Here is a 21,960-nt window from a genome sequence, read left to right as displayed (position 1 = left end):
GTGCTGGCGCGGCCAGTCTGGTGCAATCAGGATCATTTTTGGCTCTTCTTGCCTGGCTTTTATGAGTACTTTTGGGAGAAGAGGCAGTGGTGGAAAAGCATTTACATGTAGGTTTGTCCAGCTGAATGAGAGGGCATCCACTTTCCATGCTTGCGGATGGTAACTCCTTGTGCAGAATTTCTTTAGCTGGCAATTCATTGGGGAGGCAAACAGATCTATAACCGGGCTCCACCATTTCTTTGTTATCATTCTGAATATTTGAGGATTAAATTCCCATTCGTGGGGATCCATGATATTTTTGCTCAAGTCGTCTGCCAGTGTGTTTTTCTCTACTGGCAGGAATTGTGCTTGTAGATGAACTTGATAGTTTATAGCTGTGTTCCACAAGGTCATGGCTTGTCTGCAGAGGGGGTAGGAGTGAGTGCCCCCTTGCTTGTTTATGTACCACATAACTGTGATGTCTGTCTTTAGTAGTAGTTGTCCTGGATGCAACAGGTCCTTGAAAGATATAAGGGCATTTTGTACAGCTAGCATCTCTTTTTGATTGATGTGAAGATGCCTTTGTTCTGCGGGTCACTTGCCCTGAATACATTTTAATTTTCCTGCCATGTGTGCTCCCCAGGCGTAATCAGATGCATCTGTTGTCAGTGTTTGCCTGGCTGTGGGTTGAGTGAAAGGCTGTCCCTTGTTGAGGTGACAAGCTTGAGCCCACCATCGAAACTCCTGTTGAAGGCAAGGTATTAGTGGTATAACTGTTTCCAAACTTTGACAGTGCTGAGACCATACATTCTTTGGGTACCATTGTAGTTTCCTCATATGCAGTCTGGCATATGGAATTAGTAGTATGCTAGACGCCATGAAGCCCAAGGACTGCAGAATTCTTCTTGCAGGGAGTTGGGTCTTTGTTGCCATCAATTGAAAGTATTGTGTCAGTTGTCCTTGCTTGTCTGCCGTGAAATAAGCCATCTGGGCTGTTGTGTTCAAGCTGGCACCCAGGAATATTATCTCTTGTGAGGGCACTAGTTTTGATTTCTTTTCGTTTACTGTGTACCCCAGGCAACTTAACTTTTTTACAAACGCCAGATGCTGTAGAAGAATGTCCTGGCTCTCTGAGTCAGGCAGTCGTCCAGGTATGGGTAAATTTGAATTCCTTTCTGTCTGCAAAATGCAATTACTGGTGCCAGGCACTTTATGAAGACCCTGGGCGCAGTAGATAATCCAAAGGGCAGTGCAGAGAATTGATAGTGCATTGGACCAGCTAAGAACCTGAGGTATCTTCTGCAGTTTTGTCTGATAGGGACATGCAGTTATGCCTCCTTGAGGTCCAAAGTCACGAGCCAAGCTTGCTTGCCCAGCATGAGAAGAAGCTGCTGTAATGTCAACATTTTGAATTTCAGAACATCCAGGTAAGTGTTTAGTGAAGAAAGATCCAGAATGGGTCTCCAGGCTTTGTCTTTTCTGGGAACCAGAAAGAGTCTTGAGTAAAATCCTTGCCCTTGTTCCTGTGGTGGTACCTTTTGAATAGCTCCCATGTTCATGAGTGCCATAATTTGTTTTGGGGCCCTGCCCATTGATTTAGTGGCAGATTTGGCATTCCTTTTAATCTTGGCAGAGTGTGAAAGTGGAACCTGTAACCTTTTGAAATAATATTGAGAACCCATTTGTCTTGGGTGATCATATGCCAACTGTGATAAAGTGCCAGTTTTCCTCCCAAAGGGGCTGCCAAGAGTGAGTTGTTTGGCAGCTGGAGTGGGAAGTCATTGGGGCTGTTTTTTATATGGTTGGTGCCTGTCTTCCTCTTCTTTCTGGCCTGATGCACCCCATTGTCGAGGCCTGCAAGGACCTTGTGGTTGACCTCTACCTCTTGGCCGTCTGTATCTACCCCTTTGAGGTCTGTCATTAACTGGAAAGGACCAATTCTTTGTTGGCCAGTTTCTACTAAATCAAGGAGGCTGAACCTGTAAGAAATCCTTCACTGTTTGCATAGATTTTGCCTTATCCTCCATTTTCTTTAATACCTCTTCTGCCTTAACTCCAAATAAAACATCCTGCTGTAAAGGTGCATCCAGTATTTTAGCTTTAACATGATCTGGTAACATATGTTCTTTTAACCATGCATGTCTTCTAATGACAGAGCCTGTAACTGCTGCTCTGCATGAGGCCTCTAAAGAATCAAAACCACATTGCAAAGTATGCTTTCCCACTTGCTCAGCGGCATGCAATAAATCCTGCATTTCTTTAAAATTAGGAGGAACTGTATCTGGAAGCATTTTTTGTTTCAACTGAGACATCAAAAATTGCTGATATTTTGGCATGTGAAACTGGCAATTTAAGGCTCTCATTGCTAAAGTTGCAGACATATATACTTTTTTTCCCCATCTGTCTAGTGCTCTGGAATCTCTGTCAGAGGGAAAGTACAGTTTTGTACCTACCATAAATGTAGATGTCCGAACAGGATAGCATCTGCAGTCCTAACAAATGGGTTGTCCTGTCGTCAGGCAGCCCTTCGGTCGGCCGGATTCCAAAGTCTGGGTCTGGCCTCGGCTGGTGTCGCACTTCACCCGACGTCATCTCTGCTGGTCTTCGGGTATAAAGGCATCAGCCGACGCCATTTTCCTCAGTGTTTCTTGCCCCAGATGCCAGTTGCCCTCTTGGAAAACTAAATTTTGGGTAAATGCCAATGTTTCCAAAAAAAATAGTAGGCAAACACAAAAAAATAAGCATGTATGTACATATATACAAACAAATACACCATAAGAGATCCGCTAGCTATTAGGAGGGTAAATACCCTAGGAGTACCACAGAGCGGAAGGAGGGTGGGTAATCCTGACTGCAGATGCTATCCTGTTCGGACATCTACATTTATGGTAGGTACAAAACTGTACTATGTCCTTCAAGGATGCATCTGCAGTCCTAACAAATGGGTAGAATACCATAGCCAAACTAGGGAGGAGGAAGAAGAATTATGGTGTAGTTAGGATCCCTTGCAATACAGCAGTGGCAAACCCTGCTCAGGATCTAGAGTATAGAGGTAAGTTGTAATGCTTGGCAAATGTATGCACGGAGGTCCAAGTAGCAGCCTCAATAATGTCCTTGGTAGCCACTCCTCGTAAGAAAGCTGTGGTAGTGGCTGTAGCCCTTGTAGAGTGAGGTCTTATGTTCTGTGGAATTTGCTTTCCATGGTAGGAGTAACAGAATCTTATGCAATTTCCTATCCACTTGGAGACTGTCTGTTTGGAAATTGCTTTTCCTTCCCTTCCTGTTGCATAAGCTACTAAAAGCTGGTCAGTTTTTCTATTGCCCTTGGTTCTGTCCAGGTAGTAGCAACTGTCTATGTACATCCAAGGTATGCAGCAGTCTTTCCCCTGTTCTGTGGATTGGGAAAGAAGGTAGGTAGGTGGATTGCCTGGTTTAGAGACACTCTGGATACCACCTTAGGCATAAATGTAGGATTAGTTCTCATGGACACTCTATCTTGATGGAAGATTAGGAAGGGTTGTACTGCCATTAAGGCCTGTAGTTCTGAAACCCTTCTTGCTGAAGTAATTGCCAGTAGGAAAGCAGTTTTCCAGGATAGGTGTTGAAGATCTGCTGTTGCTGCTGGTTCAAATGGAGGGAGTGTCAATTTTTCTAGCACAAAGTTCAAGTCCCATGCTGGTAATGGTGGTTTCCTAGGAGGTTTTACATTCTTGATTCCTCTGAGGAACTGCCTGAGTAGAGGATGTGAGAAGACAGGGGATCAAGCTGTATTCTGCAGAAATAGCTGATGCATGTATCTTGATGGAGGAATAGGACAGGCCTGTATGGAGAAGCTCTGCCAAGTACTCCAGGATGTTAGCAATATCTATCTTTGACACATCTTTTCCTCTTTCAGTACTCCAAATGACAAACCTTTTCCATTTTCCTGCATAGTTCCTTCTTGTTGAAGGTCTGCGGGCCTCAAGGATAATGTCTTTAACCCTTTGGGATAAATCTGGGTTAGTTGTTGTTATGTAATGTTCCAGGCTGTCAGTTGCAGAGTTTTTAGGTTTGGATGCATGATGTTGTAGTCGTTCTGAGTTAACATCAAAGGCATCAGGGGTAGTGTCCACGGTCTCCCCCGAGACATGCTCCTCAGCAATGGATACCAGTGTTGTCTTGGCCAATTTGGAGCTATCAGAATTATCCTTGGACGCTCCTCTTTGATTTTCAGTAGTACCTTGTGCATCAAAGGAAGAGGTGGAAATGCATATGCTGTCAGGCCTTTCCAACTGAAGGATAGAGAGTCCACCTTCCATGCAAGTGGGTGGTATGTCCTTGTGCAGAATTTCTTGAGCTGGTGATTGAGTGGGGATGCGAATAGGTCTATTTGTGGCATTCCCCATTTCTTTGTGATGGCCTTGAAGATGTCCGGGTGTAGCATCCATTCGTGAGCATCCGAGGTAGTTCTGCTTAACATGTCTGCTAGGATGTTTTCTTTTCCGTACAAATATTGCCTGTAACTGGATGTTGTAGCTCAGAGCCATATTCCAAAGGTCCAGAGTCATTCTGCATAGGGGGTATGAATGAGTGCCTCCCTGTTTGTTGATGTACCACATGACTGTGGTGTTGTCTGTCCTTATCATTAAATGGCCTTCTTTGAGGAATGGTCTGAAATTCTGGATTGCTAGTTTTACTGCCAGCATTTCTTTTGATTTATGTGCAGGTGCAGCTGGTCTGGAGTCCATAATCCTTGTATGCATTTGTCCAGCATGTGTGCCCCCCAACCTAGGTCTGAGGCATCCGTTATGATGGTTTGGCTTGCTTGAAAGTTGTGGAAGGGCAAGCCTGGGTTTGACTGGCATGCTTGAGCCCACCATAGGAACTCTTGTTTCAGGCATGGGATTAGTGGTATTTCGGTTTCTAAGCTGTGCCTGTGTTGAGACCATAAATTCTTTAGGTACCACTGTAGCTTTCTCATATGCAGTCTGGCATGGGGGACCAGGATTATGCATGATGCCATGAAGCCCAAGGCCTGCAGTACTTTCCGTGCTGTTAGTTTGTTCTGCTTTGTTAATGCCAAGAAGTAAAGAGGGAGTTGTTCTTGTTTTTCTGCAGTTAGGAATGCCATCTGTTTTACTGTGTCCAATTCCGCACCCAAGAATGTTCTTGTTTGGGATGGTATCAGTCTTGACTTTTTTAAATTGACTGTGTATCCCAGGGCTTGTAGTAAGCAAATGACTCTTTGTAAGTCTTTTGTCAGCTTGCTTTTGTTGTCCGCTTGTATCAGGCAGGCAGTCCAGGTATGGATAAATTTGGATTCCCTGTAGCCTGCAATGAGCGATTACTGATGCCAGGCATTTTGTGAATACTCTGGGTGCAGTAGATAAGCCAAAGGGCAATGCTGAGAATTGATAATGCTCTGATCCTGCAAAATCTGAGGTATATTCTGCAATTTGGTCGTATGGGGACGTGCAGGTATGCCTCCTTGAGATCTAGAGTTACCAGCCAACACTCCTTGCCCAGCATGGGAAGAAGTTGCTGTAGGGTCAGCATTTTGAATTTTGGAACAATGATGAATGTGTTTAAGGCGGACAGGTCGAGAATAGGTCTCCAACGTTTCTCTTTTCTTGGTACTAGGAAGAGTCTGGAGTAGAATCCTTTGCCCTGTTCTGTAGGTGGTACCCTTTCCACAGCTCTCATCTTTGTTAATTGAGCTATCTGTTTTAGAGCTTCTGTTTTTTGGTTTGGAGGTAGGTTTGGCATTCCTCTTTTTTCTGGTAAGGTGTGGAAATGAAACCTGTAGCCTTGGTCTATAGTTTGCAAAATCCACTTGTCTCTTGTGATATAGTGCCAATTTTTTAAAAATAAGGCTAACTTTCCGCCTAAGGGTGCTGCTATTTGTTCCCTGGTAGGCGGTGTCAGAGCCAAGTCACTGTGATTGTCCTGTTGCAGTGGCAGTGGTTGTGTCTGTGCCTCGGTTATTGCCTTGCCACTGGCGTCCTCTGTAGGCACCTCCTCTGGATTGATTTCTGCCTCTGGAACGCCTATTCCTGCCTCTCTGAGATTTAGAGGAGTCTGGAAAGGACCAATTTTTGGAAGGCCAGTTCCTGCTAAACCTTGGGGGCTGAACCTGTAAGAAATCTTTAACTGTTTGTACAGATTTTGCCTTCTCTTCCATTTTCTTCATTACTTGCTGGGCAGGAGAACCAAATAGACTGACCTTATCCATAGGAGCATCTAATAGCTTTGCTTTAACATGATCCGGCAAGACCTGTTCTTTCAACCATGCATGCCTTCTTATAACTGTGCCAGTCATGGCTGATCTAAATGAAGCCTCCAGTGCATCATAGCCACATTTTAAAGAATGGTTACTAACCTGCTGAATGTTATTCACCATTTCTAAAACATATTTCTTATCTAAGGAATCATCAGAGGACAGTTTCTTAGTTAACTGATCAAGCATAAACTCTTGGTATTGGATCATATGAAACTGACAGTTCAAAGCTCTAGTTGAGAGAGTAGCAGAGGTGTAAACTTTTTTACCCCATCTCTAAGGACCTGCATTCCCTTTCAGAAGGAGAGGGTTTTTGCTGAGGTCGGCTACTGCCTTAGGCCCCTGGGAGATAGTCTCAGGATCTGCAAGGGGAGCCTTGTATAGGTGGTGATGAGTGTCCGTACCCTGTAAAACCTATCGGGCTTGGCAGGGGCTGGAGGTAAAGTATCAGGAGCAGTGCAAACATCATTAAATGCATCATCCACAACAGGAAGAACTGGAGGTATAGCTAAGGGCCTATGTTGTGGTAAATGTAGAAAGGTCCTAAGCCTTTTTCTTGAATCAGAGAAATCTTGTCCCTGCCATTGGAATTGCTCTCTCATGGCATGTAAGGTTTCCCCAAAGGAAAATTCCTCTGGTGGAGAGGCAGAAGGAATAGATTCTTCAGCATCGGAATCTTCATAAGTAGAGAAAGGAGCCTCTGGATGGTCTGTATTGTCTGACTCATCAGAAGAATCATCTGAGGACACTGGCTCAGGGGGCTCTGCTCTAGGTCTCTTTTCTGGAGGCTGAGAGGCCCTGTCTGGGTGAGATTGGGATCCCCTTATTAAAGAGATGAGATCCTCTGCCAGAGTAAGCATTTGAGAACTGGAACTGGGCCTGTGTGAGGGGGGCTTAACAGGCACAGATTTAGCAGATTTGGCTGCTTTAGCCCTGGCAAAGGCCTTAATAGACATGGCTGCAGGAGGCCTAGCAGCACCACGTGCTGGGGTAGAGACATCCAAAGGGATGGTGTCCGATAATTCTAGAGGAACCACATTAATAGGCAGAACTTCAGAGGCCGATTCAACTAGGGTAGCAGGAGCCTCGGTAGTAGTCATGGATTCGGCTGAAGATTGACCCGTTTGCTCGGTTTCGGCCGAAACCGAGACACTAGCGGTTTGCTTAACCGCGGTTTCGGCCGAAACCGCGGACCGCGAGTGTCGGTCTTTTTCTTTGAGTTTCTTAATTTGAGAAGTCGGAGGATCCGACGGCATAATGTACGCAAAATCTGAGCCGAAAAACTGTTCAGCAAACTCCGACCGACGCCTAAGCGTTCGTCAGTTGAAAGAAACACAGGCTAAACAGGCTGCTACGTCGTGGTCTGGGCCTAAACAAGGTAAGCAGTAAGAGTGGAAATCTTTATGAGGTATTTGTTTCCCACAAGTTAAACAGTTATTCACTTTTTCTGACATCGGCTGAGGCAAGAAAGAGTCCCCAACGGGGTACTTAGCTTTTTAGAAGTCTTCGAAGTAGTATTCGGTAGTAGTAATCTCTGGATCTGACCGACCGGCACTTGCGAACAGCTTCTGCTTCGGGCGCCACGCAGCAAGAAAGACTGAGGAAAATGGCGTCGGCTGATGCCTTTATACCCGAAGACCAGCAGAGATGACGTCGGGTGAAGTGCGACACCAGCCGAGGCCAGACCCAGACTTTGGAATCCGGCCGACGGAAGGGCTGCCTGACGACAGGACAACCCATTTGTTAGGACTGCAGATGCATCCTTGAAGGACATCTGGGTTCTTTGCTGATGAGACCTTAACCCCTTTGGGTCCCTGAGAAACAGTTTCAGGATCACCAACAGGGCTTTTATACAGAAATTTGTGTGAGTCAGGGACTCTAATATCCGTCCGGTTTAAGTGGAGCTGGAGGTAAGGAATCAGGATTTAAGCTGGATTCAGTGTACACATCATCCACAATATCTAGCACTGGCGGAATAGCCAGGGGTCTGTGTTGAGGTAATAATAGTAAGTCTCTGTGCCTTTTCTTGGATTCTGAATAATCCTGGCCTTCCCAATGGAAATGCTCCCTCATGGTACGTAAGGTTTCCCCAAAGGAGTAGTCCTCAGGCGGAGAGGCTGATGGAATAGATTCCTCAGCATCAGAATCCTCATAAGGGGGTAAAGAATATGCCAGGTCTGAGGATGAATCTGAGGAAATGGACCCCTGGTCGGATGAATCATAATCTGCATCCTTGTCTAGGCCTTTTATCAGGTGGGGGAATGGGAACCCCTGATCAGAGTGATTAGATCTTCGGCCATTTTGAGCATTAGTTTCTTAGGCATGGAGACCTGTCCTGGAGAATGCTGTACTTGTTTCTTAGTTTTTAAAGGAGGCTTTGACTTAGAAGAGGGTTTAATGCTTAGCTGAGTAGGTCTGAAGACACCCTCTGAAGCTGCGGGGTAGCTCAGGTACTCCAGATCCCTCTGCAGGATCGGTTTCGGTCTGCTGAAAAGCTAGTGCATCCAAAGGCCCAGCCATCTCCACGTGGGGGTCGGGGGCAGCCTGTGGTTCTGCAGAAGCGGTCGTCAGGGGCTGTGAAGGCGCCTCACTGAAAACCAGAGAACCGGTGACTGGCCTAGAAGAGGCTTCGTTGTCAGTTTTGGGCCTCGGATGCCTGTCCTTGTCTTTGTGCTTTTTATGAATACCGGTCGTCGGAAGTTGACAGCATGGTATAATTAAATTTTCTGCCAAAGTAATGTCGGGCAAAATCAAACAGATGTTTAATAGTGCGCTTATTATACCTAGCACAAAACTGAAAACCAGTAACGTCGTGGTCTGGGCCTAGGCATGGGATACAATAAGAATGGAAATCCTTATGAGGTATTTGCTTCCCACAAGAAATACAGTTATTAACTTTTACTGACATCAGTCTGAGGCAAGAAAAAGTTACCCCAACGGGGTATTTAGCTTTGTAGAAGACTTCGGTTCTGGATTCGGAAATGAAAATCTCAGGAGTAGGCCGACCGGCACTTGCGAACTGCTTTTGCTTCGGGCACTGCGCGGCAAGAAAGACTGAAGAAAATGGCGTCGGCTGCATCTTATATACCCTGTTGCACTGACGTCAGGGAGGAGGCGACAGCAACCGACGCCAGACCAAGACTTTGGAACTCAGGCCGGCTGGGGAACCGCCTGACGGCAGGATAACCCAAGTGTAATGACTGCAGCAGTGTCACATGATGAACATCCAGCAACTGGCTTAGGAGAAGCTTCATCGTCGGTTTTAGACCTCGACAGTCAGTCCGTCTTTTTCCTTGCGTTTTTTGTGAACTCCGGTAGTCGGACTGCTAACCGACGACATTTCAGGATAGTTAAATCTTAAACCAAAATATATTTAGAAGCAAAAATATACAGACGCTTAATAGAGTTGTTGGTTAAATTTAGCACAAAACCGACAGCAAGGCACGTTGTGATCAGGGCCTAGGCAAGGAATACAGTACAAATGAAAATCCTTATGAGGTAATTTGCTTCCCACAAGTAATGCAATTATTAATTTTTTCTGACATCGGTAAGGAGCAAGAAAATGATTCCCCAACGGGGTACTTGGCTTTAGTTTGAAGACTTTGGTTCTGAAACTCGAAAACGAAAATTTCAGGAGTCGGCTGACCGGCACTTGCGAACTGCTTCTGCTTCGGGCACTGTGCAGCAAGAAAGACGGATTAAAACGGTGTCAGCTGCATGCTTTATACCCCTCACAACCTGACGTCATGGAAGAGGAGACAGCAACCAATGCAGGACCCAAGACTTTGTTATTCAGGCCGACTGAGGGCAACCTGCCAGCAAATTACCCAAATGTAATGACTGCAACAGTGAAACACGAAGAGCATCTGGCTGAGCTTCAAATGGCCTACAAGGCCAGCTAAAAAGAAGCTATGTACTCACCATAATATTACATGTATGTAGTCCATCTCGACGAACATTATTACGTGTGGGTTCGGAGCTGATCCTCGGCCCCGACTCGGCCGCTTAGAAAGCCTGGAAACTTCTGATTGGCTAGTGGCTAATAGGTATCCCATGGTGCATGCGCACATTCCCCAGATCTTGTTTGCTACTAGTCTATCAGGATAAGACAGGAAAAAGGACAAAGGTCCGGAAGAATAAACTGTAATAAAACCGCCCTTGTGGTATAAACCACTGTAGAAAAGGAAAAACTGTTTCCGGATCCTCCAGGAATGGGGCTGGTGGGAGGGTTCGTAATAATGTTCGGCGAGATGGACTACATACATGGAACGTTATGGTGAGTACATAACTTCTTTATGTTATGTAGTCCTATCTCGCCTCCATTATTACGTGTGGGACAGCGTCCCTAGCATCTTGAATGGGTGGCTCACTGGAAAATACTTCTGAGTACCATGGAACCAAACGAGGCTCTACCCCTGGAAATTAAATAAAATTTATAATGGGAAATGAAGGTATGAGGGGTAGCCCATGTTGCTGCTGCACATATATTATCAACAGGTGTCCTGGCTTGGAAAGCAGCAGAAGTAGAAAAAGACCTGGTGGAATGCGCTTTAACTTTAGAGGGTAACTCCTTTCCCTGAGAACTGTAAATAAAGGAAATACAACTAGAGATCCAGTTCGATAGTGTAACCTTGGAAACTGGCAAGCCCATTCTCGCCTCAGCAGAGGAAACAAACAGCTGTTCTGATTTTCTAAATCCTTTGGTCCTGTGGATATAGAAACGCAGTTGCCTATGCACATCCAATTGGTGGAATGTATACTCTGCTTTATTGGAGTGATTAGGGAAGAACACTGGCAATTCAATTGTTTGGTTTAAGTGAAACTGAAACAGACTTTAGGAATAAAAGAAGGATTGGTCCGGAGAGAAACCCTGTCTTTGTGAAAAATTAAATATGGAGGTTTAACTGACAGGGCCTGTAATTCAGAAACTTGTCTGGCTGAGGTTATTGCTACCAGAAAAAGTCTCTTCCAAGACAGGAATTTCAACTGACAACTATGGGCTGGTTCAAAAGGTGGCAGAGTAAGTCTAGACAGAACTAGATTCAGATCCCAAGGAGGAATGGGGTCTTGCATAGGAGGTCTTAACATCATGGAACCCCCTAAGAAAAGATTTGCACAGTTTGTGAGACAAGACTGGAATCATTAATCCCCACATGAAAATTAGATACTGCTGCTAGCTGAACTCGGAGTGTCCAGCCGCTGAACCCTGGTGAAAGAGTTATGAAAGAAACTCTAGAACAATAGTAATGGGAGCTGTAAATGGATCAACTTCTCTGTTGTGTGCCCATATAGAAAATCTCTTCCATTTACTGTGATACAATTTTCTAGTCGAAGGCTTGTGAGAGGAGGTAATATTACGAGTTACATCTGGAGGCAGATCATGAAGCCTGACTAGTGACGGAACTGGAGCAGCCATGCTGTCAGTTTGAGTGTGTGGAGACTGGAGTGAAGAGAACCTGACTTGTGTCAGGAGTTCTGGCACTGGGTCCAGAGTCCATGGATAGTCTAACAGGTGAGGCCCGAGGAAAGGAAACCAAATCTGACGAGGCCAGTAAGGAGTGATGAGGATCATCTTGCTTCCCAACAACATTGCTTTCTGTATGACCTTGGGGATGAGTGGAAAAGGAAGAAAAGCATAAAGGAGTCCCGGGGGTCAATCGTGGACTAATGCATCTCTTGGAGACTCTCCTGGAGGGGGGATGAGAGAGAAAAAGGTGCTGCATTTGGTGTTGATGGGGCTGGAAAAGAGGTCACAGCAGGGTTGTCCCCACTTGTGGAAGATCATACTGGCTATTTTCCGGTTCAAGGACCATTCGTGAGGTAACAATATAGCCCTGCTTAGCTTGTCCGCTATCACACTGGAAGTCCCCGGGATGTGCGTTGCAATGAGAAAGCGTTGGGAAGAAATCTCAAATTCCAAACTTGCAGGGCCTCTCAACATAAGGGGTATGATCTGGTTCCCCCCTTGTTTGTTTAGATACCAGACCACCGACAAGTTGTCGGTCTGGATAGCTATCGTACCTAGAGGGAGAAAGTCGTGAAGTGCTTGCAATGCTAGAAGCACCGCTCTCATCTCTAGAACACTGATATGCAAATGGGCCTCCTGATCTTGCCATGTGCCTTGTACAGTCCTACCAAGATAATGCCCCCCTCACCCTGAGAGGCATCCGTGGTCACAGTGGCAACGGGTTGGTGCGGTACAAAGGGAGTCCCTGTGGTAAGATGACCTGGTTAAATCCACCAGCGTATATCCTTTTTGCAAGGATCTGTAATCAGAATCTGATGATGTAGAGGCAACTGCTGAAAAGACCACTGGGATGACAGGAGCCATTGGTGTATTCTCATATGTAGTTTTGCTAAAAGTACCAAGGTTAAGGTCGACGCCACAGTTCCGAGAAGCTGCAACACCACCTTCCTTTGACTCTTTGAAGGGGAAGTATCCTGTAAATTTGTTGCACAAGATTCTGTATTCTGCCTGTAGGTAGTCTGGCTGTCATAGCGACCGTGCCTATGTTTGCTCCTATAAAAGTTATAGAGTGAATGGGCAAAGTAGAGGATTTTTCCCAGTTTATCGAGATTCCCACCTGGGAACAGAGCTCGATAATCTGTCGACTGAACTAGGTGATGCCTGGTGGTGGCGGTCAGGAGCCAATCGTCCAGGTATGGAAAGACTTGGATTCCCTGATGCCTCAAATGAGCTGACTACTGCCATGCACTTGGTGAACACCCAGGGGGGCTGTGATGAGCCCAAAGGGCAGCGCCCGAAACTGGTAATGATTGGTTCCCAGCCAGAAGCGGAGGTAGCTCCTTGATGCTTTGTCCATCATTATGTGGTAGTAGGCATCCTGGAGATCTATTGAGCACATCCAGCTCTCTCTCCCTAACAGAGGGAGTATGGCTTGTAGAGTGACCATTCGGAACTTGGACTTCTTTACATACTCGTTTAACTTGCGGAGGTCTAGGATGGGTCTCCAAGTCCCCTGTTCTTTTTGGAAATAAAAAGAACCTGGAGTATGTTCCGAATCCTGTCTGGTCTGTTGGGACCTTTTGGATGACTGTTTTTAATAGCAGCTTTTTTATCTCTATAGCCGCTTGATCCCTGTGATTGGGTGGTACATCTGGGATCTTTTTGGGAGGGTGTGGTGGAAGGGAAAAGGGTATAGAGTAACCTCTGGTGATGATGTCTTGTACCCACTTGTCTCGAGTGAGATTTAGCCAGGCTTCTGGGTACAAGGACAGGCGACCCCCGACCGGCTCCAGAGACGCACAGTCGCGTTCCACATCAGGAACGCTGATAGGGACGGTCACAAAAGGAATTGCGACCTCCCTGATTTTGTGGGCCTCCCCTGCCTCTAGGGAGACGTCTACCATTAATTCCTAGTCCCTTGCCTTTGAAGGAGGAATCACCCTGTGTGTCCTGGAAAGGTCTTTGTGATTTCTTGGACCACATTTTTCTGCTCTTCTGATCTTTAGGGTAAGGTCTAGAAGGAACGGTAAAACGGACTCCCACGACAGAGAGTCTTACCTTCCTGCTCACACCTGGTGAGAGTATCTTTCACCTTGGGTCCAAAAAGAGAGGATCTGTCCACGGGAGCATTGGTGAATGTAGACTTGAAAGGCTCAGCAAAGTTGCAGAGACGCATCCAGGAATGTCTCCTTAAGGAGACTCCTGAACCCGCCGCCCTACTCGCACCATCAGATGCGAACGAAATCAGCCACATGGAGGAGTTAACAATAGATGTGAGAGTAGCCAACTGAGCAGACACTGTAGATGGAACTGCTTCAGTAGAGGTACCCTGAAGAGCATCTCCTAACTCCTTTAGGAGATCTCTCTGAAGTCTCGGAAAATGTGACAGATAGTTCAGACATCGGAGTGTAAAAGCTGCTGAAGAGAAGATACGCTTCCCGTACCTATCCATCGTTCAGGATTCATTATTAGGTGGATGAATAGAAGAAGAAATCTCTGCTAGCTCCTTCTTAGTGGTCGCCGCCACCACCATAGCATCAACAGGTAAACCCTTGAATAAAAATTCTCTGTCTTTAGGGGCGGAAAGAAGTTTATTCGGCCTCCTAGGGACAGGTTCCATGGCATCAGGAGTCTGCATTCTTTCTGACCCACAAGATCCAGTAATTCGTCAAATGGAGGAGACACTCATGAAGCTGAGGGTTGAGACCCGAAAGCCTTACACTGACTCCTCATCGGATGGGGTAACGGTGGGCCAGCCGCCTCTCTGCCTGAGGATCTCCAAAATGTCTGCAAAGGAGACATCTTCAGAGGACGACTTAGGGGACCCCTCTGACTCATCGAGGTCAGTGTCAGATGTGACAGACTCATCAGGGGAGTCTACATGCTTCCTCTTACATGATCTCTTCCGAGGGGGCTCCTCAGCGGGGTCTTCTGGGGAGGTCTCGGAAGATCGGGAGCCACCCAAATGGGGGTCCTGAGGTTGTAAGTCTCTACCATGCCGGGGGAGAGAGGATGCTGAGACCGTAGTTGGCGCTTGAAGGAGTACAGCATCGGTACTCCTACGTGGTACGGATGAGCTATCCAACATGCTCATCCTCACGAAGACCGATTCGCCCCGACTCCGAAGACAGCATAGGTGCCGATGGCTCCAAAGGAATCAGCTCCGAGAACGATGTAGTGTCCGAGCTCACTCAGGCCGACGCACCAAGAGGAAGACTCGGCACCGAAGAGGTTTGGTTCCAAGTGTCCCCCTCGGGGCCGACCGAAGAGCTTCGGACCCTAGACACTTCGGATGGCACCGATAGTGTCGGAGTGGAGCTCGGCTCCGAGACAGCCACACGGGGTACTGAAGTCGAGGACACCACTACAGTCGGTACCAACAGCATCGGCTCCAAAGGCCCAATCTGGGTTGGAGGAGGAAAAATGAGCAGGAAAAAGAGCAGGATCAGTAGCAGGAGTAGGGTCAGAGACCGAAATGGTCGGAGCCGATAAAAATTTTGGCAAGGCCGACGACTTAAGGAGTCTGAGCACCACTCTCTCGATGTCTTCTTCAGATAAGCTTCCTGGAGGATCTGGAGGACAGTGAGGAAGACCTCGCTCTCTGCAATATAGGCGATTTTAGAGTAGGGGAGACTGGTGGAATGTCTGAAAACCGGCTCCGAAGAGGACTGCTAGTGATCGGCACCGAAGCACTTGGTGCCGATACTGCAAGGTCCGTGTCCAGAATCTCAATCGGCTCCGAAGACCGTGAAACCAAAGAGACAGAGGCCAACTCTGATTTTGGTAACTTCTGTGGAGGTTCAGAGACAGAAGTTGAGGCTGGAGAAGGCCTTTTAAAGGTCTTGCCCTTATCCTTTCTAAAAGACTGCGACCTAGCAGAGGAGGAAGAACTGGCTAGGTCTTCCTCGAAGGAAGGTTTTAACATGCCTTTTTAGGATCAGCTTATTCTTCCATTCCTGGAGCACTCTAGGGCTAAAGGAATGACAAAAGAGACAAGATTCTTGAAGATGTATGGCCCCTAAACAGTACACACAGACGCTATGACCATCAGTGACGGACATTTTTTGCAAACATTTAGTACACTTTTTAAACCCTGACTGTTTATGCTCTTTATGTTCTTTGGACATAATGGCAGTAGAGAAAAAACAACACACTCACACAAGAGAGGAACTAGATCCTCTAACTTAAACAGATCTAGCCCTAACACACAACAAAAAATAAAAGTGGTTTTACTAGGTTCTCTAACTGAAACGAACCTAGTGCAAAGGAAAAAAGGGAACAAACTAGCACCTCTAAGTTAAACGGTCTAGTCTAAAAGCACACACTCACAGGTACCACACACAAAAGGCCAACAGGCCCAAGAATTTTTTAAGCAGTAATAAGTCAAATCCGGTTAAACACACAAATCTGTATCACAATAAAGCTGTCTGCAATCAGGATTACACTTCACATGAAGCAAAAAACTCCTAATAAGTAGTAATAATAAAGAACTAAATCACTTGGCCACAGCCAACCAAAAGAAGCTTCCGACTGAAGACGCGGCAAACGAGATCTGGGGAATGTGCGCATGCACCATGGGATACCTATTAACCACAAGCCAATCAGAAGTTTTCAGGCTTTCTAAGCGGCCGAGTCGGAGGCGAGGATCGGCTCCAAACCCACACATAATAATGGAGGAGAAATAGGACCACATAACATCTTAATACTTGCCTATGAACTTATAAAAAAATAATAATGAAAATGTCTCCAGAGAAAATTAAAAAGCATCAAAAGATAAAGAAAAGGGACAGGTAAAACAATGTCAATCTTGTAGGAAATGATGACAACGTTACAAGAAGCAGCAGCCTTACATTCACAGGTCCGAATGCAAAGGTTATGACCTACTTGGAATCAACAAGCTTTAATGTTGTAACATCTTTCTATTTCCCACATATATATCAAGATTATGTTTGAAAGAAATGACAAACTTGTTCTAACTTCCATAATTCTAGAAGGGCACTACATATTGTTATCTGTCATGTTTTTTATTTTTCTGATACCTATTTTATATTAGGTTGTCCTACAAGTCATTAGCTCCTCCACTGGTGCAATTCTGACATGCACTAAGAAATAAAACGTGATCAGAATTTGCATTACAGGTCAGGCACACATCTCTAACCTGTATGAAACAGAATACAGTAATAGCTACTAAAGCCATTCTGAATAGCTCAAGTTTTCAATCCTATTATTTTTTCAAGCAAAGAATCACTGCATCTTTTCAAGCTGTTTCAGACGGTATGCTAAAAGGCAGGAGTGTACTCCGTAAATGGTCTCCCCTACCTTGGTCAACAGAATTAGCATTAGTAAATCACCTGAGCTTCATATTCAAAGCTCAGTCAAATTAATCTGGAGGCTTCTCAAAAGCAAGTCACTGAAGACTTCTGTCCACAGAGCTGGATGACATTGCTATCACATAGCCCTTCTTGTTTTATTGGTGTTTTGGTTCTTCCTTTCAACAACAGAGTATGACAGGCAGAAACAGTAGCTAGTCAAAGGAAAGACTATAAAGTAAGCTAGGAGAAATCAAGAGCACTTCTAGTGTACCTAACAAGCCCAACTGACTGTGGTAATGACAGATGTACATATGAAGAACAGCAGCATAACTTGCTTCACACTACTTTTTTGAAGGGGTCTGTGGCTCCTGGAAAATCACACACTTCGTTATTTTTGCTTTTGAGTTATTCAGGCAGACTGCAACTGTCAACCCCATCTACCTCCGCACTTAGCTTGGGTTTCACAGCTGTTTATGTCAGAACTTCATACAGAGGAGCAGCAGTCTATAGCTTCTAAAGCTGCCAGTCTCTAAAATATAATTTTTAAATGTGGCATCTTATCTTCATTACTTTTCCAACAAAAGGTAAAAGAAGATTTGGCTTTGGAATATGACTGACAAGTAATGCCAACGCTAACAAAAAAGGGTGACTTGACCAAAACTTGGCTCAGCAAGTCAACATCCCTCAAAATACTTTGCCACAATTTTTTGTAAGAAATCCTGATAAAATGCCAGTAAAAATAGTTAATTAATTACCGATTAAAGATCTCTCACCCCCATGGTTACCTTTCCCAGCAACCATCAGCTTCTAATTGTCTAACAAGCACTGCAATAAGGGTAGAAATGGCAGACAACCAACGATGGGATGGGAGGTATTTTACTTCCTGCCTTCTCTGTGACAACTAAAGGTTCTGTTACTAAAACAAGGTGTACAATAATAGGCCATGGCATGTGTGTGTTTTTACAAACACATCAAACTCCAGCTATAACACTAATGTAGACTGTTGTGTCGTCATTACCTATCTTCTGCTGCTCTATTACCCAATATACACTAGACAGCAATCTCAGAGAGGTTGACACCTCTCCCCCTCCCAATCTGGATGTGTAAGTGAGTAATTCCCCTCCTCTCTCTCTCTCTTTAACCAAGACTCTAAAGTAGACACAGTAATAAAAAATCTCAAGTCAGCTGGATCTCAGTCAGGACTCCATCCCTCTATTCCACACAGTCTATTAGTATGAAAAGGACAGCTACACATTACACTGGGTTCTACAAATATAACTTGCTACAGTTCAGGAGGCTCTTAAGTCTCTGTTCCTAGACTGCACTTGAAAACAAATTTCAATGCAATACATTTACATCAGACTTAATTTACAATACATAACAAATATGAACTTGACCAATACAAAATGCAGGGTGCAGCTTAATCTCAAAACCAGTAAAAGAGGAACCACATACCTAGCTATCAAATAATCTACTTTGAGCTTTAGCACCTTCTGAAGAATACTTGTTTCTCGGATGAGGTATCGTAGAGCACGAAGTCCTGCTGCTCGTACTTCTTTAGCTTCATTTAGCAATGCTAATCTTAGACTGAAAATAAATGAATGCATTGTTACAGAGATAATGTACGACAATACACTAAGAAAACATTATTAGTTTAGTTTGATTATACTTCACTGATCTCCACATACATTAAAAAGTCTAGGGGTTACCCAAATATTTCAAACCTTTTTTTGTATGTTCAGTAAATATGTTCTCTAATTCAGGACCCTTTTTCAGAAACCTCTGAAGAGGAACACTCCCCTTCCGGTCCCAACTCTTCTGACTGGGAATCAGTGTCAGAAGTGAGTGAATTATTTTTCTTTTTCAAATTTAAATCAGTAAGGAAAAATAGGACTTAAAACATTAAAGGTAGAAAAGTAATCTCCTGGTAAAACCCATTAAGTCTCCCCCTGTCCATAGTGAGGAAAACAAGAGAAGTCACATTTTTAACATTTTGCTTTCTTTTCCCAACCTGGAAAAACAAAGACTCCATCTCAGGGGTAACTAGCCTAGCAATCAGACACCTTAGCCTGGCTATTTTGTAAAACCTCATCTGCTTCTTTCCCCAGGACTGAAAGGAGCAAGTCTCCCTTGCCCAACCCTGCAGTTACAGAGGCTGTGTCTATCTCTCAGCCCTTAGTGGCTTCCTGAGGGCCTACACCCAGAGAGACTAAGAAACAATGAGTGGTATAAGGAACCAGGTCTGGCAAAAGCAGTCACCCATCAGCAGCTGAGGCAATGAGGGAGCCAGCCTGATACTCAGATTCCTGTGAGTCCTTTTCTTCGTCATCTTCTTGCGAACAGGAAAATAAAGAACCGAGGAGGCTAATAATTGCTCCACGGTTTAGCTGAAGAGCCTGAAAGGGTAGTGGAGTTTAGGTAAATCTGCTAACAATAAAATCAAGGTTTTGAGATAAAATTTCAATGGCAGCCCCCAAAAGCACAATATAGTGCCCTAATACAAGCATTCTATTGACATGTAGAAAAAATACAGCAAAAAGATGCTTACATATTGTTCACACAAGCATTCCCCAAGTAAACCTCCCTTTACATTGGCATGACAGCCCATAACATTGACATTTCCTAGTATAAACATGAATTATTTTTTTTTTTCTCAGAAAAATTATATAGTGGAAGGTTTTACCCAAAATGGCACTCAGCCCTGAAGGGTCACTATCCAACCATCAGTTTCACAAAGTCGGCAAAGGGAGTGCATTTAAGCTGCAAGAAAGCTCCATAGTTTTTGATACCCAAACCACTGCTCTAATGGCTCTCCTCTTGGTGGTTAGGGTGCGCTGAAGGTGCACTGATGCTGTGAAAGCTACCTGGTGGTAGTTTCCTTAGCAAGACACCCATTCATACAGGTTAGGCAACTGCAATAATAATGTACAATTGAACATTCACAGTTGAAGGGCTATGAGGATGACTGTTACTCCACACAACTTTGAAATCCAGATGAATTTCATCACTACAGGAAGCAGAGAAGGAATAAAGAAGACCCTATGGTTACTGATGTATAAAAACATTCATCAAGGTCTGTCCCTGTGGTGTGACAAGAGATAAGAAACTGCAGCAAGGCTTCCGCCAGCTTTCATGTTTGTCCAATACAACCCTGAGTCTGATCTGACTCTGCAGCATTACTGCTCCAGCCTCGAGCACTATTAAGATTTCCCCTCCCATAATGCACTAGTGGCCAGAGTTGCCTCGCATCGAATTTGGTGCACTATCAATACCCGCACACATAGATTAGTGCACAAATACATACATACCCATACATATGTGTACATACAGGAAAAGACTAAGATCCTTCTGGTCTTACAGGTACAATGAAAAAGGAAGCAGGGTGGGAGGGCGGTCTTATCAGACTGACATGAATGAAAGGATCTAGCATTATGACAAGTACATAGTTTTTGCATCCTATTCATTCAGCCCATCCGATCTGACCTGTGTGTCAGAATATGAAGCTGATTTCCAGAGTGAAATCACGACAGGAGATCCTTAAGGACAGAAGCGCCAAAGGATGCTCTTAGCCCTAGACTTGGAATCCAATTTGTAATACATGATAAAAGTGTTCATGGATAACAAAGTGGCAGCTGTGCAGATTTTTATCAAAGGAAGAACACCTGAAAAAGGCGATAAAAGTTGCCACTGACCTGGGAGAGATGGCCTTAGTTTTTTTTCCCAGCAAGGCCGGTTATGTAAAGTTTTCCAAGACAGGAACTTCAATGGGACTGAAGAAGCTGGCACAAATGGTGGCTTTATTATGGCTTCCCAACACAAAGTTTAAATCCCAAAGGAAACTGGTTCTCCGACAGGGGGTCTGAGTAGAAATACCCCATTTAGAAAGGCTTTCCAAACGTAATGCGAGGTGAGGGAACATTCAAGGTGCCCTGTAAGAAAATTAGATACATCTGCCAGCTGCCGTTTTACTACAGAAAAACTGAAGCTGGAATAAAATACAGGGGCTAAAAACCAGAGGACGTCCAGGGCAGCAGCTGAAATTAGATCAATATTCTTAGAGGCCCATAAGACAAATCATTTCCATTTCCCATGGTTAAGTCTACATGTAGATTATTTTTGAAAAGTGGGTGGAACATCTTGATCTCCTCAGAAAACAGGGATGCATTATTAGCCATTACTGGAACTAGAGAAACCATGTGGTTAGCTTCAGAATGTTGAGATCCAGGTAAGGCTTCCCAGAAGGGTGTGAAAGAAGATCTGCCTGGGCTAGTTGGGGGTTATGAGGATGAGAGAGGCCTTGCACCCAATTGCTTTCTTCAAGAATGTGGAAATCAGTGGAAAGGGTGGGAAAGCTTAAAAGAGACCGGGAAACCATTGCTGTATTAGAGCTTCCTTGGTGACGGTCACTGAAGAGCGATCATGACAAAATAGTTGCTGCATTTGGTGTTAAGACTGCAGGACAGAAAGCCTCACTCGACTGAAATTCTGCTTTACTATTTCTAGATTGAGGGACCATTCATGAAGCATCAGAAGAAATCCACCGACCCCTGCCCACAAGGCAGAAGAGAGCTCCCAGAATGCACATTGACATGAGAAAGCAGTGCAAGGCTAATGCTCATTTCCAAACCTGCACTGCTTTCTGATATAAAGGTTAGGATCTGGGTCCTCCTTGTTTGCTGATGTACCAAACTACTGTCATATTTTCAGTTTGCAAAGAAATCACCCCCAGAGGAAGGTATTTCTGAAGTTTCTGCAACACAAGGAGGATCGTCGGCATCTCTAAGACACTGATGTCAGTGTTAGCTCATGAGCAGTCCAGATAGCATGAACCATCCTCACATTTTAATGCACCCCTCACCAAAGGGAGGAAGCATCCATGATCATGACTGCAATCAGGGGAGGCAGATAAAAGGTAAGCTGGAGAAAATGAAAGGGAAGTCTAGCCA

At 44.8% G+C, this 21,960-nt stretch overlaps 1 protein-coding gene across 1 annotated transcript in view; it reads right to left on the bottom strand.

Annotated features, from left to right (window-relative positions):
• The window catches only part of RICTOR (RPTOR independent companion of MTOR complex 2), a 3,179,211-nt gene that overhangs the window by 2,878,715 nt on the left and 278,536 nt on the right, over positions 1 to 21,960 (bottom strand). The window contains exon 5 of the mRNA XM_044069875.1: positions 18,470 to 18,601. Within this exon, the coding sequence (XP_043925810.1) occupies positions 18,470 to 18,601 (132 nt within the window). The remainder of the gene's footprint in view (positions 1 to 18,469; positions 18,602 to 21,960) is intronic.

This window comes from Protopterus annectens, chromosome 1.part0, assembly GCF_019279795.1.
Source record: "Protopterus annectens isolate FY-2018-M chromosome 1.part0, PAN1.0, whole genome shotgun sequence".
In the NCBI taxonomy this organism is placed as follows: Eukaryota; Metazoa; Chordata; order Ceratodontiformes; family Protopteridae; genus Protopterus; species Protopterus annectens.
Note: the sequence above shows the minus strand (reverse complement) of the source record. Positions and strands in the feature narration are given on the sequence as shown.